The sequence below is a fragment of the Xiphias gladius genome, chromosome 6, assembly GCF_016859285.1.
Source record: "Xiphias gladius isolate SHS-SW01 ecotype Sanya breed wild chromosome 6, ASM1685928v1, whole genome shotgun sequence".
Lineage (NCBI taxonomy): Eukaryota > Metazoa > Chordata > Actinopteri > Istiophoriformes > Xiphiidae > Xiphias > Xiphias gladius.
In genome coordinates, this window is record NC_053405.1 from 154927 (window position 1) to 172168 (window position 17242).

Below are 17242 nucleotides of genomic sequence, written 5' to 3' on the forward strand. Positions count from 1 at the left end.
AACCTCTGCAGTATTTCTGTCTCTGTACAGTTTTTCATATGTTTGTTTATATTTTCAGACAAATTAAAGGAACAATGAACTGAAGCTTCATGTTTCCTGTTAAATCTCAGTGGTGGGGGTTGGGGGGGTCAGTTTATTGAAATAAAATTCACTTGCAGACACAAAACTTCACTTCACTCAGCTGCAGATGTTGACAAAAATAAAATTAAGACAATATTTTATCATCAACCTGAAAATTATCAATCATCGCTCAAAAATAAACTGACCACTTATCAGTAACACAGTTCAACTTCAAACTAAACATTTTCATTCATTCAGCTGTAATTCAGTTATTGATGCGTTCAGACGTGTGAGCAAAATACAGAGTGACTGTTATTATTATCATCATAATTAGTATTATTTCAGGTTTCCATGTTGGTTTTCTTTCCAGAAAAAAAAGTTAGTAACGGAAACATGGATGATTTATTGAAAAATGAAAAACACTGAATATTTCTGCAGATTCAGTTTCAGATAAACCTGAAGGAAAAACAGAAAAATATAAATGGTTCAGCTTGACAGAAACAGCAGATCATTAAAGACAAAATGTGACCTTTTCCCTGAAAGAAAATGCAGAAAATACGTAATTATTTAGTGAAATTTGTTGCAGAACGACTGGATGGATTTATTATGTGTTAGTGTTGAAACATCAGAAGATTTTAGACTTAAACACAATAAAATAGATTAAACAGTTTAAACACTACAGATGAATCTGTTTATAATGTATAACTATGTTTTTAATGAGTTTTATTCTCATCAGTTCTCAACACTGTGGTTTCATTATGTTAAAACAGGAACAGGAAATATTTTTACTTATACTTTACATTACGTCTCCTGCAGACATTGTGTAAAAGTTCCTAAAGTTGAGATTTTCCTGCCATGCATACCATAAATCCGATGATGTGGGACGATGTGATTTTCTGCTTCGTCCAACACCTCACCTCTTCAACTGATTTCATCCAATTCATATCAAACACACTGTTAGCTCACTCGCAAATCTTCAGGGCTGCACTTCCTGCTGCTGCTTCACATTAAAAGCCTTCCAGGGGTTCCCTGGAGAAAGGCTTTTATTGTGAAGCAGCAGCAGGAAGTGTGTGGTTTGAATTAGTAACAGTTTAACAGCGGACTGTAGAGTCTGCGGATTGAAATTGTAAAGGAAACGAGATAAAAAATAAAATGTCAAACACTGCATCAGTGATATTTTCAGACACGTAAAGTCAATAGAAACAAAAACAAACTGTAAACAAGAAAAATCAACATCAACACAAATGAAAAGTTTTAGTGTTCTTACATTATTTTCCAAGAGTGTTTTCAGATTAACCGATCAACAAGCACCAACCTCCCACTTAACAAACTGGAGTAAAACCGGTGTGACAATAGGATTAAACTGGAGTTAAACTGGTTTTAAAGTGGAGTTAAACTGGAGTCAAACTAGATTTAAAGTGGAGTTAAACTGGAGTTAAACCAGCACTGAAGTTAAACTGGTTTGAAAGTAGAGTTAAACTGGAGTTAAACCAGTACAGAACTGAAGATAAATTGGTTTTAAGGTAGAGTTGATCAAAACAACCATAATTCCCTAAAACATCAAACATTAAAAGACAAGTATCTTTCTACCTATTTGACCTATTTGACCTCTGCGATAAATTATTGTCAAAGAACCAAAAGTGTTTTAAGTCCCACTCAGAGAAGGAGTCAGAACTCCAGATCTGCCACTACCAGAGTCCAGAAGAGTCCAACCAAGTCCAGTTGATTCAGCAGGGCAGGGGAGACTCCAGTATAGTCCAGTAGCGTCCAGTAGAGACCGGTAGAGTTCATTAGAGTCCAGTAGACACAGGATTAAGACGAGCTTCGTGCTGACAGGAGGAGGCATCAATCAGAGGATGAAGAAGAGGAGGATGACAATGAAGAGGATGGCGAGCAACACACCGATAGCGCACCACTGACGACGATCTGTAAGGACACAGAGTGTTGATAACTATAACTAATTATAACCAAAACTAACTATAGTCGTGTCTCCATATAATTGTCACACAAACTTGTCACAGACAGGTGACAACTTCTCACCTGTCTGTCATCATTTTAAAGATTCAGTTTGAGATTGAGGAGCTTCAGCCAGTCAGAACACAGACTGACTCTCTAATACAGGTGAGTTATAGATTACAGGAGCCTGTGACACTGTTTCTGATACCTGATCAATACTGATGCCTGATCACTTCAGACACACAGACACATAAATCTGGTCAGAGACCTGAAACCAGTTCAGTTGAAAGTAAATTGGAGAAAAACTAGCCATCAGAGCTGAAAACTGATTTTCGACTTTTTATTATTACCTCCACCAAGGAGCTTCTGTTTTCACCTGTGTCTGTTTGTTTGTTTGCCTGTGTGTTTGTCTGCAGGATTACACAAAAACTACTGAACCAATTTGCACAAAACTTGGTGGAGGGATGGGGCATGGGCGCGGGAAGAACCCATTACATTTTGGGGCAGATCCGGTTAAAGAGGAAGATCCAGGGATTTTTTTATCACTTTCCTTAACATTGTGATTTAGGACATTTTTTGCCTCGGTGGAGGTATGTGCTCTACTGAGTGCCAGTCTAGATTTTTGTTGTTTTATTTCTGTCACTGCTCCAGTAGAAACACTGAGGTTGACATCATGTGTTGCTGGGCAGATTACCACTGTTCATGTGGGAGACTTTGGCCAATTTCTTCATGACGTTGTCCAGTCTAGACTGAGTGTTGTCCATCTCATGGCTGAAGTCGTCCAACATCCTGCAGGGACATAAAACTAATCGGGTTAAAAGACGCTAAAACTGGGGCCTGCATATCTACAGGGGCACACAAACATCCTGCAGGAAGAAGCTCAAACAACAAGTTAACAAGTCAGACCAGGACCGACCAGAGACTGTCTACTCCTTCTAAAAAAAATGTCCCTTCTAAAAAAGGCCCCCCCTCCATAAACTAAATAAAGTTGTCTTATCAGTCCAAGACATTTGATCTAAATCAGGTCTTGGACATGAACCTAAAAAGTAGAGGGTTCTCAGTGAAAATGGATCTTTGGGTTCTTACACAGCCTGTTCATCCAGCTCCATGCCAATCCTCTCTGACATGTTCTTTAGGACTCCAATTGTCCCCGATACCAGCTCCAACTGATCATCCTGCTGCTCCGCTATCAGCTAGAACAAACACACGTACATTAAATGATTGATTTGAATCCACCACCAACATCATTTTTTTGTTGCAGTATCCAAAACACTGTGGTATCACCATGCTGATATTACATTATCGCCCAGAGCTCTGTTATTGGCTGTTTCATTGGTCATCTGCTAGAGTACCTGCTGCTGAGCCTGCTGCTCCTCTATAAACTGAGAGTTGGCGTTCTGCAGCTGGCTGTCCAGTCGGCTGTATTTATCAGGACCAGGTTGCCAGACTGGAACCTGAGCACCACGCTCACCAAGCAGAGCCTGGACATAACAACAACACAAACACACCAAGTCAGAAATTTTTAATCAGCTGCAGCTCTATGACTACACAGGGACCTCCAGGGACTTAGCATATCCTCACCCTGACCTCCAGGGTTCTCTTAAGAGATTCACTGATTCACTGAGGAGGTTTTGGTGGTAATGTAATCTACTTTATCTGGATAAGAGAATAGCACAATAACACACGTGCGGTCATGTAGGTAACCAGTTCAGTGTGTGCAGTATATTGTACTTCAGGTGTGTGCAGTCACCTGTTTGTTCTTTCTGTCCATGGAGGCAGCAGCTGGACTCGACATCTGTTCTTTCATTTCCTTCAAGAGAAACAGTCAGCAGCCAAACGGATCAGATCAGACCCTGTTTCACCCGAGCAGGTGACAATATGTCACAGATAGGTGGGTTTTGAACTTAAAGTTTACCTTGACTGACTGTCTGGTGCTGGTAATGAAGGCTTTCCTCTTCGAAAGCTCAGCGGCGTCGAGGTTGAACTTCTTCGGGTTTGTCTCAACAATGCGTTCGCTGATCATTAAGAAACATGTTCATCTGAAAACGTTCATACTTCAAATCACAGAACAAAGAGAAAAACACCGGGAATACATCATCCTGCCAGCTGCCCAGTTGACCTCAGCTCGGGTCAGGTGACCTCAACTGCAGGTCAGGTGACCTGGGTTCTGTATTTAAAGGATATTGATGGTCTCGTCGAGGTCCTCTAGGTCCCACTCAATGGACCGCAGACTGTTCCTCAGCTCATTGGTCGTCCAGTCCATTTCCTCTTTGGAGGGACCGCTCCCCTCCTGCTGCAGCTCGCTCCATCTGTGATGGAGGCTCTGTGCTGCGTTCACTGCCTTCTGTACCTCACTGTTAACAAACATAAAATAATGTCCCTTTCATGTTAACTAAACAGTGTACAGGGGAGCAATCTGTTGTGACGTCACATAGATTTCCAAATAATATTTTGGAAATATATATATAATATATAATATTATATATATATAATATATAATATATAATATTATATATATATAATATATAATATATAATATATAATATATAATATAATATAATATATAAGTACTATTTCAAATGGGTGAAATCTTATTCCATTGTAGAGCTGCACGCAGCGCATTGATACACTCAGCCTCCCCTTGCCCCGCTCTCTCTCTCTCTCCCTCTCTCTCTCTCATACACACAATCCCATTGACAACAGTCTGTACTGTCTGTGAATAGCCCCTCGCTCTGAATCAAAACATGATCATGCACAGGAGGAAGGACTGTTGTTGGCTTTTCCCTGAAGAGAAAAGCTGCTAGTCAATATCAACTGCTCATGCAGGTGGATAAAGTTAATGCTAATTCTTTAACTCTGACCCTGAATGTTTGCTCCCTCATCCAGATGAATACTAAAACATATAAGACTCAAAAGGGCTCGTCTCGAGGAGACACAAAGACAGTCTGGACCAGAGGTCTTACAAAAACAGGGTACCAAGAAACTTAAAAAAACACACATGGGAAAGCAGAACAGTCCTATCGGTGTGGTTAGCTATCCAATTAAGTTGTTTCAAATATTTCCAAGCTACAAACACTGCTGCTGTGGCAGCTGGAGGAGCAAGAGAGAGTCAGGAAAGACAGTGGCTAAATGAAGAGAGAGATGAAGGAGAGGAGGAGGAGGACAGCAGCGGGAGAGAGGGATGAAGGAGAGGAGGAGGAGAACAGCAGCAGGAGAGAGGGATGAAGGAGAGCGGGAGGAGATCAGAAGCTAAGGAAGAGAGGGATGAAGGAGAGAGGGAGGAGAACAGCAGCTAATGAAGAGAGGGATGAAGGAGAAGAGGAGGAGATCAGAAGCTAAGGAAGAGAGGGATGAAGGAGAGGAGGAGGGGATCAGAAGCTAAGGAAGAATGGGATGAAGGAGAGGAGGAGGGGATCAGAAGCTAAGGAAGAGAGGGATGAAGGAGAGGAGGAGGAGAACAGCAGCTAAGGAAGAGAGGGATGAAGGTGAGGAGGAGGAGAACAGCAGCAGGAGAGAGGGATGAAGGAGAAGAGGAGGAGAACAGCAGCAGGAGAGAGGGATGAAGGAGAGGAGGAGGAGATCAGAAGCTAAGGAAGAGAGGGATTAAGGAGAGAGGGAGGAGAACAGCAGCAGGAGAGAGGGATGAAGGAGAAGAGGAGGAGAACAGCAGCAGGAGAGAGGGATGAAGGAGAGGAGGAGGAGATCAGAAGCTAAGGAAGAGAGGGATGAAGGAGAGAGGGAGGAGAACAGCAGCTAAGGAAGAGAGGGATGAAGGAGAGGGGGAGGAGGACAGCAGCTAATGAAGAGAGGGATGAAGGAGAAGGGGAGGAGATCAGCAGTTAAGGAAGAGAGGGATGAAGGAGAGGGGGAGGAGAACAGAAGCTAAGGAAGAGAGGGATGAAGGTGAAGAGGAGGAGGACAGCAGCTCATGAAGAGAGGGATGAAGGAGAGGAGGAGGAGATCAGCAGCTAAGGAAGAGAGGGATGAAGGAGAGGGGGAGGAGAACAGCATCTAAGGAAGAGAGGGATGAAGGTGAGGAGGAGGAGAACAGCAACAGGAGAGAGGGATGAAGGAGAAGAGGAGGAGAACAGCAGCTAAGGAAGAGAGGGATGAAGGAGAGGAGGAGGAGGACAGCAGCTAAGGAAGAGAGGGATGAAGGAGAGGGGGAGGACAGCAGCTAAGGAAGAGAGGGATGAAGGAGAGGGGGAGGAGGACAGCAGCGAATGAAGAGAGGGATGAAGGAGAAGGGGAGGAGATCAGCAGCTAAGGAAGAGAGGGATGAAGGAGAGGGGGAGGAGATCCGCAGCTAAGGAAGAGAGGGATGAAGGAGAGAAGGAGGAGGACAGCAGCTAAGGAAGAGAGGGATGAAGGAGAGGAGGAGGAGATCAGAAGCTAAGGAAGAGAGGGATGAAGGAGAGGAGGAGGAGAACAGCAGCTAAGGAAGAGAGGGATGAAGGAGAGGGGGAGGAGGACAGCAGCTCATGAAGAGAGGGATGAAGGAGAAGGGGAGGAGATCAGCAGCTAAGGAAGAGAGGGATGAAGGAGAGAAGGAGGAGGACAGCAGCTAAGGAAGAGAGGGATGAAGGAGAGGAGGAGGAGATCAGAAGCTAAGGAAGAGAGGGATGAAGGAGAGGAGGAGGAGAACAGCAGCTAAGGAAGAGAGGGATGAAGGAGAGGGGGAGGAGGACAGCAGCTCATGAAGAGAGGGATGAAGGAGAAGGGGAGGAGATCAGCAGCAGGAGAGAGGGATGAAGGAGAAGAGGAGGAGAACAGCAGCAGGGGAGAGGGATGAAGGAGAGGAGGAGGAGAACAGCAGCTAAGGAAGAGAGGGGTGAAGGAGAGGGGAGGAGGACAGCAGCTAAGGAAGAGAGGGATGAAGGAGAAGGGGAGGAGAACAGCAGTTAAGGAAGAGAGGGGTGAAGGAGAGGGGGAGGAGAACAGCAGCTAAGGAAGAGAGGGATGAAGGTGAGGAGGAGATCAGCAGCTAATGAAGAGAGGGATGAAGGAGAGGAGGAGATCAGCAGCAGGAGAGAGGAATGAAGGAGAGGAGGAGGAGAATAGCAGCTAAGGAAGAGAGGGATGAAGGTGAGGAGGAGGAGAACAGCAGCGGGAGAGAGGGATGAAGGAGAGGAGGAGGAGGACAGCAGCTAAGGAAGAGAGGGATGAAGGAGAGGAGGAGGAGGACAGCAGCTAATTAAAAGAGGGATGAAGGAGGAGAGGAGGAGAACAGCAGCAGGAGAGAGGGATGAAGGAGGAGAGGAGGAGAACAGCAGCAGGAGAGAGGAATGAAGGAGAGGAGGAGGAGATCCGCAGCCAAGGAGAGAGGGATGAAGGAGAGAGGGAGGAGAACAGCAGCTAATGAAGAAAGGGATGAAGGAGAGGAGGAGGAGATCAGAAGCTAAGGAAGAGAGGGATGAAGGTGAGAGGGAGGAGATCAGCAGCTAAGGAAGAGAGGGATGAAGGAGAAGGGGAGGAGATCAGCAGCTAAGGAAGAGAGGGATGAAGGAGAGGAGGAGGAGGACAGCAGCTAAGGAAGAGAGGGATGAAGGAGAGGGGGAGGACAGCAGCTAAGGAAGAGAGGGATGAAGGAGAGGGGAGGAGGACAGCAGCTAAGGAAGAGAGGGATGAAGGAGAGAGGGAGGAGAACAGCAGCTAAGGAAGAGAGGGATGAAGGAGAGGAGGAGGAGAACAGCAGCTAAGGAAGAGAGGGATGAAGGAGAGGGGGAGGACAGCAGCTAAGGAAGAGAGGGATGAAGGAGAGGAGGAGGAGAACAGCAGCGGAGAGAGGGATGAAGGAGAGGAGGAGGAGATCAGCAGCTAAGGAAGAGAGGGATGAAGGAGAGGGGGAGGAGAACAGCAGCTAAGGAAGAGAGGGATGAAGGAGAGGGGGAGGAGAACAGCAGCAGGAGAGAGGGATGAAAGAGAGGAGGAGGAGATCAGCAGCTAAGGAAGAGAGGGATGAAGGAGAGGAGGAGGAGATCAGCAGCTAATGAAGAGAGGGATGAAGGAGAGGGGGAGGAGATCAGCAGCTATTGAAGAGAGGGATGAAGGAGAAGGGGAGGAGATCAGCAGCTAAGGAAGAGAGGGATGAAGGAGAGGGGGAGGAGAACAGCAGCTAAGGAAGAGAGGGATGAAAGAGAGGAGGAGGAGAACAGCAGCAGGAGAGAGGGATGAAGGAGAGGAGGAGGAGATAAGCAGCTAAGGAAAAGAGGGATGAAGGAGAGGAGGAGGAGATCAGCAGCTAATGAAGAGAGGTATGAAGGAAAGGAGGAGGAGGACAGCAGCTAAGGAAGAGAGGGATGAAGGAGAGGGGGAGGAGAACAGCAGCAGGAGAGAGGGTGAAGGAGAGAAGGAGGAGATCAGCAGCTAAGGAAGAGAGGGATGAAGGAGAGGGGGAGGAGAACAGCAGCAGGAGAGAGGGATGAAGGAGAGGAGGAGGAGATCAGAAGCTAAGGAAGAGAGGGATGAAGGAGAGGAGGAGGAGGACAGCAGCTAATGAAGAGAGGGATGAAGGAGAAGGGGAGGAGAACAACAGCAGGAGAGAGGGATGAAGGAGAGGAGGAGGAGAACAGCAGCAGGAGAGAGGGATGAAGGAGAAGAGGAGGAGAACAGCAGCAGGAGAGAGGGATGAAGGAGAGGAGGAGGAGAACAGCAGCAGGAGAGAGGGATGAAGGAGAGGGGGAGGAGATCAGAAGCTAAGGAAGAGAGGGATGAAGGAGAGGAGGAGGAGGACAGCAGCTAAGGAAGAGAGGGATGAAGGAGAAGGGGAGGAGATCAGCAGCTAAGGAAGAGAGGGATGAAGGAGAGGGGGAGGAGAACAGCAGCTAAAGAAGAGAGGGATGAAGGAGAGGAGGAGGAGAACAGCAGCAGGAGAGAGGGATGAAGGAGAGGAGGAGGAGAACAGCAGCCGGAGAGAGGGATGAAGGAGAGGAGGAGGAGATCAGCAGCAGGAGAGAGGGATGAAGGAGAAGAGGAGGAGAACAGCAGCAGGAGAGAGGGATGAAGGAGAAGAGGAGGAGATCAGCAGCTAAGGAAGAGAGGGATGAAGGAGAGAGGGAGGAGAACAGCAGCTAAGGAAGAGAGGGATGAAGGAGAGGGGGAGGAGGACAGCAGCTCATGAAGAGAGGGATGAAGGAGAAGGGGAGGAGAACAGCAGCAGGAGAGAGGGATGAAGGAGAAGAGGAGGAGATCAGCAGCTAAGGAAGAGAGGGATGAAGGAGAGAGGGAGGAGAACAGCAGCTAAGGAAGAGAGGGATGAAGGAGAGGGGGAGGAGGACAGCAGCTCATGAAGAGAGGGATGAAGGAGAAGAGGAGGAGAACAGCAGCAGGAGAGAGGGATGAAGGAGAAGAGGAGGAGATCAGCAGCTAAGGAAGAGAGGGATGAAGGAGAGGGGGAGGAGAACAGCAGCTAAGGAAGAGAGGGATGAAGGTGAGGAGAAGGAGATCAGCAGCTAATGAAGAGAGGGATGAAGGAGAGGAGGAGGAGATCAGCAGCAGGAGAGAGGAATGAAGGAGAGGAGGAGGAGAATAGCATCTAAGGAAGAGAGGGATGAAGGTGAGGAGGAGGAGAACAGCAGCGGGAGAGAGGGATGAAGGAGAAGAGGAGGAGAACAGCAGCTAAGGAAGAGAGGGATGAAGGAGAGGAGGAGGAGAACAGAAGCTAAGGAAGAGAGGGATGAAGGAGAGGAGGAGGAGGACAGTAGCTAAGGAAGAGAGGGATGAAGGAGAGGAGGAGGAGGACAGCAGCTAATGAAGAGAGGGATGAAGGAGAAGGGGAGGAGGACAGCAGCTAATTAAAAGAGGGATGAAGGAGGAGAGGAGGAGAACAGCAGCAGGAGAGAGGAATGAAGGAGAGGAGGAGGAGAATAGCATCTAAGGAAGAGAGGGATGAAGGAGAGGAGGAGAACAGAAGCTAAGGAAGAGAGGGATGAAGGAGAGGAGGAGGAGGACAGCAGCTAAGGAAGAGAGGGATGAAGGAGAGGAGGAGGAGGACAGCAGCTAAGGAAGAGAGGGATGAAGGAGAGGGGGAGGACAGCAGCTAAGGAAGAGAGGGATGAAGGAGAGGGGGAGGAGGACAGCAGCGAATGAAGAGAGGGATGAAGGAGAAGGGGAGATCAGCAGCTAAGGAAGAGAGGGATGAAGGAGAGGGGGAGGAGAACAGCAGCTAAAGAAGAGAGGGATGAAGGAGAGGAGGAGGAGAACAGCAGCAGGAGAGAGGGATGAAGGAGAGGAGGAGGAGATCAGCAGCTAAGGAAGAGAGGGATGAAGGAGAGGAGGAGGAGATCAGCAGCTAATGAAGAGAGGGATGAAGGAGAGGGGGAGGAGATCAGCAGCTATTGAAGAGAGGGATGAAGGAGAGGGGGAGGAGAACAGCAGCTAAGGAAGAGAGGGATGAAAGAGAGGAGGAGGAGAACAGCAGCAGGAGAGAGGGATGAAGGAGAGGGGGAGGAGGACAGCAGCTCATGAAGAGAGGGATGAAGGAGAGGAGGAGGAGGACAGCAGCTCATGAAGAGAGGGATGAAGGAGAGGGGGGCAGCAGCTAAGGAAGAGAGGGATGAAGGAGAGGGGGAGGCGAACAGCAGCAGGAGAGAGGGATGAAGGAGAGGAGGAGGAGATCAGAAGCTAAGGAAGAGAGGGATGAAGGAGAGGAGGAGGAGGACAGCAGCTAATGAAGAGAGGGATGAAGGAGAAGGGGAGGAGAACAGCAGCAGGAGAGAGGGATGAAGGAGAAGAGGAGGAGAACAGCAGCAGGAGAGAGGGATGAGGGAGAAGAGGAGGAGAACAGCAGCAGGAGAGAGGGTGAAGGAGAGAAGGAGGAGATCAGTAGCTAAGGAAGAGAGGGATGAAGGAGAGGGGGAGGAGAACAGCAGCAGGAGAGCGGGATGAAGGAGAGGAGGAGGAGATCAGAAGCTAAGGAAGAGAGGGATGAAGGAGAGGAGGAGGAGGACAGCAGCTAATGAAGAGAGGGATGAAGGAGAAGGGGAGGAGAACAGCAGCAGGAGAGAGGGATGAAGGAGAAGAGGAGGAGAACAGCAGCAGGAGAGAGGGATGAGGGAGAAGAGGAGGAGAACAGCAGCAGGAGAGAGGGATGAAGGAGAGGAGGAGGAGAACAGCAGCTAAGGAAGAGAGGGATGAAGGAGAGGGGGAGGAGGACAGCAGCTCATGAAGAGAGGGATGAAGGAGAAGGGGAGGAGATCAGCAGCTAAGGAAGAGAGGGATGAAGGAGAGGGGGAGGAGAACAGCAGCTAAAGAAGAGAGGGATGAAGGAGAGGAGGAGGAGAACAGCAGCAGGAGAGAGGGATGAAGGAGAGAAGGAGGAGAACAGCAGCCGGAGAGAGGGATGAAGGAGAGGAGGAGGAGATCAGCAGCTAAGGAAGAGAGGGATGAAGGAGAGGGGGAGGAAGACAGAAGCTAAGGAAGAGAGGGATGAAGGAGAGAGGGAGGAGAACAGCAGCTAAGGAAGAGAGGGATGAAGGAGAGGAGGAGGAGATCAGCAGCTAAGGAAGAGAGGGATGAAGGAGAGGGGGAGGAGAACAGCAGCTAAGGAAGAGAGGGATGAAGGAGAGAGGGAGGAGATCAGCAGCTAAGGAAGAGAGGGATGAAGGAGAGGGGGAGGAGAACAGCAGCTAAAGAAGAGAGGGATGAAGGAGAGGAGGAGGAGAACAGCAGCAGGAGAGAGGGATGAAGGAGAGGAGGAGGAGAACAGAAGCTAAGGAAGAGAGGGATGAAGGAGAGGAGGAGGAGGACAGTAGCTAAGGAAGAGAGGGATGAAGGAGAGGAGGAGGAGGACAGCAGCTAATGAAGAGAGGGATGAAGGAGAAGGGGAGGAGGACAGCAGCTAATTAAAAGAGGGATGAAGGAGGAGAGGAGGAGAACAGCAGGAGAGAGGAATGAAGGAGAGGAGGAGGAGAATAGCATCTAAGGAAGAGAGGGATGAAGGAGAGGAGGAGAACAGAAGCTAAGGAAGAGAGGGATGAAGGAGAGGAGGAGGAGGACAGCAGCTAAGGAAGAGAGGGATGAAGGAGAGGAGGAGGAGGACAGCAGCTAAGGAAGAGAGGGATGAAGGAGAGGGGGAGGACAGCAGCTAAGGAAGAGAGGGATGAAGGAGAGGGGGAGGAGGACAGCAGCGAATGAAGAGAGGGATGAAGGAGAAGGGGAGGAGATCAGCAGCTAAGGAAGAGAGGGATGAAGGAGAGGGGGAGGAGAACAGCAGCTAAAGAAGAGAGGGATGAAGGAGAGGAGGAGGAGAACAGCAGCAGGAGAGAGGGATGAAGGAGAGGAGGAGGAGATCAGCAGCTAAGGAAGAGAGGGATGAAGGAGAGGGGGAGGACAGCAGCTAAGGAAGAGAGGGATGAAGGAGAGGGGGAGGAGGACAGCAGCGAATGAAGAGAGGGATGAAGGAGAAGGGGAGGAGATCAGCAGCTAAGGAAGAGAGGGATGAAGGAGAGGGGGAGGAGATCCGCAGCTAAGGAAGAGAGGGATGAAGGAGAGAAGGAGGAGGACAGCAGCTAAGGAAGAGAGGGATGAAGGAGAGGAGGAGGAGATCAGAAGCTAAGGAAGAGAGGGATGAAGGAGAGGAGGAGGAGAACAGCAGCTAAGGAAGAGAGGGATGAAGGAGAGGGGGAGGAGGACAGCAGCTCATGAAGAGAGGGATGAAGGAGAAGGGGAGGAGATCAGCAGCAGGAGAGAGGGATGAAGGAGAAGAGGAGGAGAACAGCAGCAGGGGAGAGGGATGAAGGAGAGGAGGAGGAGAACAGCAGCTAAGGAAGAGAGGGATGAAGGAGAGGGGGAGGAGGACAGCAGCTCATGAAGAGAGGGATGAAGGAGAAGGGGAGGAGAACAGCAGTTAAGGAAGAGAGGGATGAAGGAGAGGGGGAGGAGAACAGCAGCTAAGGAAGAGAGGGATGAAGGTGAGGAGGAGATCAGCAGCTAATGAAGAGAGGGATGAAGGAGAGGAGGAGATCAGCAGCAGGAGAGAGGAATGAAGGAGAGGAGGAGGAGAATAGCAGCTAAGGAAGAGAGGGATGAAGGTGAGGAGGAGGAGAACAGCAGCGGGAGAGAGGGATGAAGGAGAAGAGGAGGAGAACAGCAGCTAAGGAAGAGAGGGATGAAGGAGAGGAGGAGGAGAACAGAAGCTAAGGAAGAGAGGGATGAAGGAGAGGAGGAGGAGGACAGCAGCTAAGGAAGAGAGGGATGAAGGAGAGGAGGAGGAGGACAGCAGCTAATTAAAAGAGGGATGAAGGAGGAGAGGAGGAGAACAGCAGCAGGAGAGAGGGATGAAGGAGAAGAGGAGGAGAACAGCAGCAGGAGAGAGGAATGAAGGAGAGGAGGAGGAGATCCGCAGCCAAGGAGAGAGGGATGAAGGAGAGGGGGAGGAGGACAGCAGCTAATGAAGAAAGGGATGAAGGAGAGGAGGAGGAGATCAGAAGCTAAGGAAGAGAGGGATGAAGGAGAAGAGGAGGAGGACAGCAGCTAATGAAGAGAGGGATGAAGGAGAAGGGGAGGAGAACAGCAGCAGGAGAGAGGGATGAAGGAGAAGAGGAGGAGAACAGCAGCAGGAGAGAGGGATGAGGGAGAAGAGGAGGAGAACAGCAGCAGGAGAGAGGGATGAAGGAGAGGAGGAGGAGAACAGCAGCTAAGGAAGAGAGGGATGAAGGAGAGGGGGAGGAGGACAGCAGCTCATGAAGAGAGGGATGAAGGAGAAGGGGAGGAGATCAGCAGCTAAGGAAGAGAGGGATGAAGGAGAGGGGGAGGAGAACAGCAGCTAAAGAAGAGAGGGATGAAGGAGAGGAGGAGGAGAACAGCAGCAGGAGAGAGGGATGAAGGAGAGAAGGAGGAGAACAGCAGCCGGAGAGAGGGATGAAGGAGAGGAGGAGGAGATCAGCAGCTAAGGAAGAGAGGGATGAAGGAGAGGGGGAGGAGAACAGCAGCTCATGAAGAGAGGGATGAAGGAGAGGAGGAGGAGAACAGCAGCTCATGAAGAGAGGGATGAAGGAGAGGGGGAGGAGGACAGCAGCTCATGAAGAGAGGGATGAAGGAGAAGGGGAGGAGATCAGCAGCTAAGGAAGAGAGGGATGAAGGAGAGGGGGAGGAGGACAGCAGCTCATGAAGAGAGGGATGAAGGAGAAGGGGAGGAGATCAGCAGCTAAGGAAGAGAGGGATGAAGGAGAGGGGGAGGAGAACAGCAGCTAAGGAAGAGAGGGATGAAGGAGAGGGGGAGGAGAACAGCAGCTCATGAAGAGAGGGATGAAGGAGAGGAGGAGGAGGACAGCAGCTAATGAAGAGAGGGATGAAGGAGAGGGGGAGGAAGACAGAAGCTAAGGAAGAGAGGGATGAAGGAGAGGGGGAGGAAGACAGAAGCTAAGGAAGAGAGGGATGAAGGAGAGAGGGAGGAGAACAGCAGCTAAGGAAGAGAGGGATGAAGGTGAGGAGGAGGAGATCAGCAGCTAATGAAAAGGGGGATGAAGGAGAGGAGGAGGAGGACAGCAGCTAATGAAGAGAGGGATGAAGGAGAGGGGGAGGAAGACAGAAGCTAAGGAAGAGAGGGATGAAGGAGAGAGGGAGGAGAACAGCAGCTAAGGAAGAGAGGGATGAAGGTGAGGAGGAGGAGATCAGCAGCTAACGAAGAGAGGGATGAAGGAGAGGAGGAGGAGAACAGCAGCTAAGGAAGAGAGGGATGAAGGAGGGGGGGAGGAGATCAGCAGCTAATGAAAAGGGGGATGAAGGAGAGGAGGAGGAGGACAGCAGCTAATGAAGAGAGGGATGAAGGAGAGGGGGAGGAAGACAGAAGCTAAGGAAGAGAGGGATGAAGGAGAGAGGGAGGAGAACAGCAGCTAAGGAAGAGAGGGATGAAGGTGAGGAGGAGGAGATCAGCAGCTAACGAAGAGAGGGATGAAGGAGAGGAGGAGGAGAACAGCAGCTAAGGAAGAGAGGGATGAAGGAGGGGGGGAGGAGATCAGCAGCTAATGAAAAGGGGGATGAAGGAGAGGAGGAGGAGGACAGCAGCTAATGAAGAGAGGGATGAAGGAGGGGGGGAGGAAGACAGCAGCTAATGAAGAGAGGGATGAAGGAGAAGAGGAGGAGAACAGAGGCCAACATGCTGCTGTGGGAGAGCCAGGAAAGGCAGGAGCAACAGGTGAGAGCTGTATACACCGTTTCAGTTATTGATTTAAAGTACTTGGCCATTAAAATATTGACACTGGCGAAGATGCAGAATAAATATTAAATTAATGATGTAACGAAGAATAAATATTTAATTAAATAAATACTACAATACTCTGTTATTTCCTCCACACTGACACAAACACTTTTCTATCAGTTTGAACATCGTCCCAAGACTACAATGAATACAATCTGAAGTTGTTTTCTTTGGACTCTACTGAACTCAGTCAGACTTGTGTCTGATAATAAACTCTGAGTGTGACTCATGTTAATAGACGAGCTCTGTGCTAATATGCTAATTCACTCAAAAAACACGGCTTGGTAATATTAGCGAGTCCGTTAGCTCGCTGCTGATCCGTCTGCTGTTAAACTACACAGTTAAACTGTTTCCTGTCTCTGCGGACATATCGATGATCGATATGCTATCAGCGCTCCCAGGCTAACGCTATGCTTTAGCCCTGTTAGCCTTGTTAGCACGGTGCTCTGACCCTTTGACGACGAAGAACGGATCTTCCATGGACATTATTCTGGTTCTGGTTCTGGTTCTGGTTCTGGTTCAGTCCCCGCGGAGCTACATCACTCAGAATCTTCTCTCCAGGCCCGTTTAAATAAATTTTACTTTATTTTACTTTATTTTATTAATTTCTGACTTTATCTTCATCGGACCTCTCGCTTTGTTTACATGCAGCCGCGGCTTCCGCAGCGGAAATCACCCCGTGATGTCACACACACGTGATGCTGACATAAAAAACAATGATGGAAAAAGGGACAACACAACAAAACAAAAGATTTTATTTTCATAAAATAAAAACAGGTTATTCAAACGTCTGAATCAGCTGGATCTGACATTTATTATTATTATTATTATTAATACTGCTGCTACTACTGTTATTACTACTGCTACTGCTACTATTGCTACTACTATTACTGATAATGCTACTGCTGCTACTACTGCTACTATTGCTACTGCTACTACTGTTATTTCTAGTGCTACTGCTACTACTACTAATACTACTGCTACTACTGCTACTATTGCTACTACTGCTACTGTTACTACTGCTACTGCTACTACCACTACTACTGGTACTACTGCTACCACTACTACTACTGCTACTATTGCTACTACTACTACTACTACTGTTATTACTACTGCTACTACTACTACTACTAATACTACTGATACTGCTACTATTGCTACTACTACTACTACTACTACTACTACTACTACTGCTACTATTGCTACTACTACTGCTACTGCTACTGCTACTACCACTACTGCTACCACTACTACTACTGCTACTATTACTATTACTACTACTACAGCTACTGCTACTACTGCTGCTACTACTGCTGCTGCTACTGCTACTACTACTACTACTAATGCTACTACTGCTACCACTACTGCTACTGCTACTGTTACTACTGCTGCTACTACTATTACTACTACTACTGCTACTATTGCTACTACTACTACTACTGCTACTAATGCTACCACTACTACTACTGCTATTATTGCTACTACTACTACTGCTACTATTGCTACTACTACTACTACTACTACTACTGCTACTATTGCTACTACTTCTACTACTGCTACTATTGCTACTACTACTACTACTGCTACTACCACTACTACTGCTACTACTGCTACCACTACTACTACTGCTACTGCTACTACTATTGCTACTACTACTGGATGGATAAACATGTGACCAGTTTAATAACCTGACAGACAGACTGAAGTATATATACTTATGTAAATATACACTACCACCCAAAAGTTTGGGGTCACCCAGAAAATGTAATGTTTTTCATTAAAACCGACTTTTATTCATCAAATGAGTTGCAGACTGAGTAGGAAATATAGTCAAATATAAACAGGGTTAGAAATAATGATCTTTACCTGATATAATAATTTTGTCCTTCAAAATTTGCTTTCGATAAAAAATCCTCCATTTGCAGCAATCACAGCCTTGCAGACCTTTGGCATTCTAGCAGTCAGTATGTTGAGGTAACCCAGAGAAATTTCACTCCATGTTTGCTGAAGCACCTCCTACAAGTTGGA

At 48.3% G+C, this 17242-nt stretch overlaps 1 protein-coding gene across 1 annotated transcript; it reads right to left on the reverse strand.

Annotated features, from left to right (window-relative positions):
- Nucleotides 1–12: 12 nt before the first annotated feature.
- On the reverse strand, nucleotides 13–15881 carry stx6 (syntaxin 6). Its single transcript, XM_040127894.1, has 8 exons — nucleotides 15666–15881; nucleotides 4201–4370; nucleotides 3932–4026; nucleotides 3767–3826; nucleotides 3369–3497; nucleotides 3103–3209; nucleotides 2711–2805; nucleotides 13–1986 (listed from the first exon to the last, which is right to left on the reverse strand). Exons 1-8 carry the CDS (start codon nucleotides 15698–15700, stop codon nucleotides 1910–1912), a joined length of 768 nt encoding a protein of 255 aa, XP_039983828.1. The 5' UTR covers nucleotides 15701–15881; the 3' UTR covers nucleotides 13–1909.
- Nucleotides 15882–17242: the final 1361 nt, after the last annotated feature.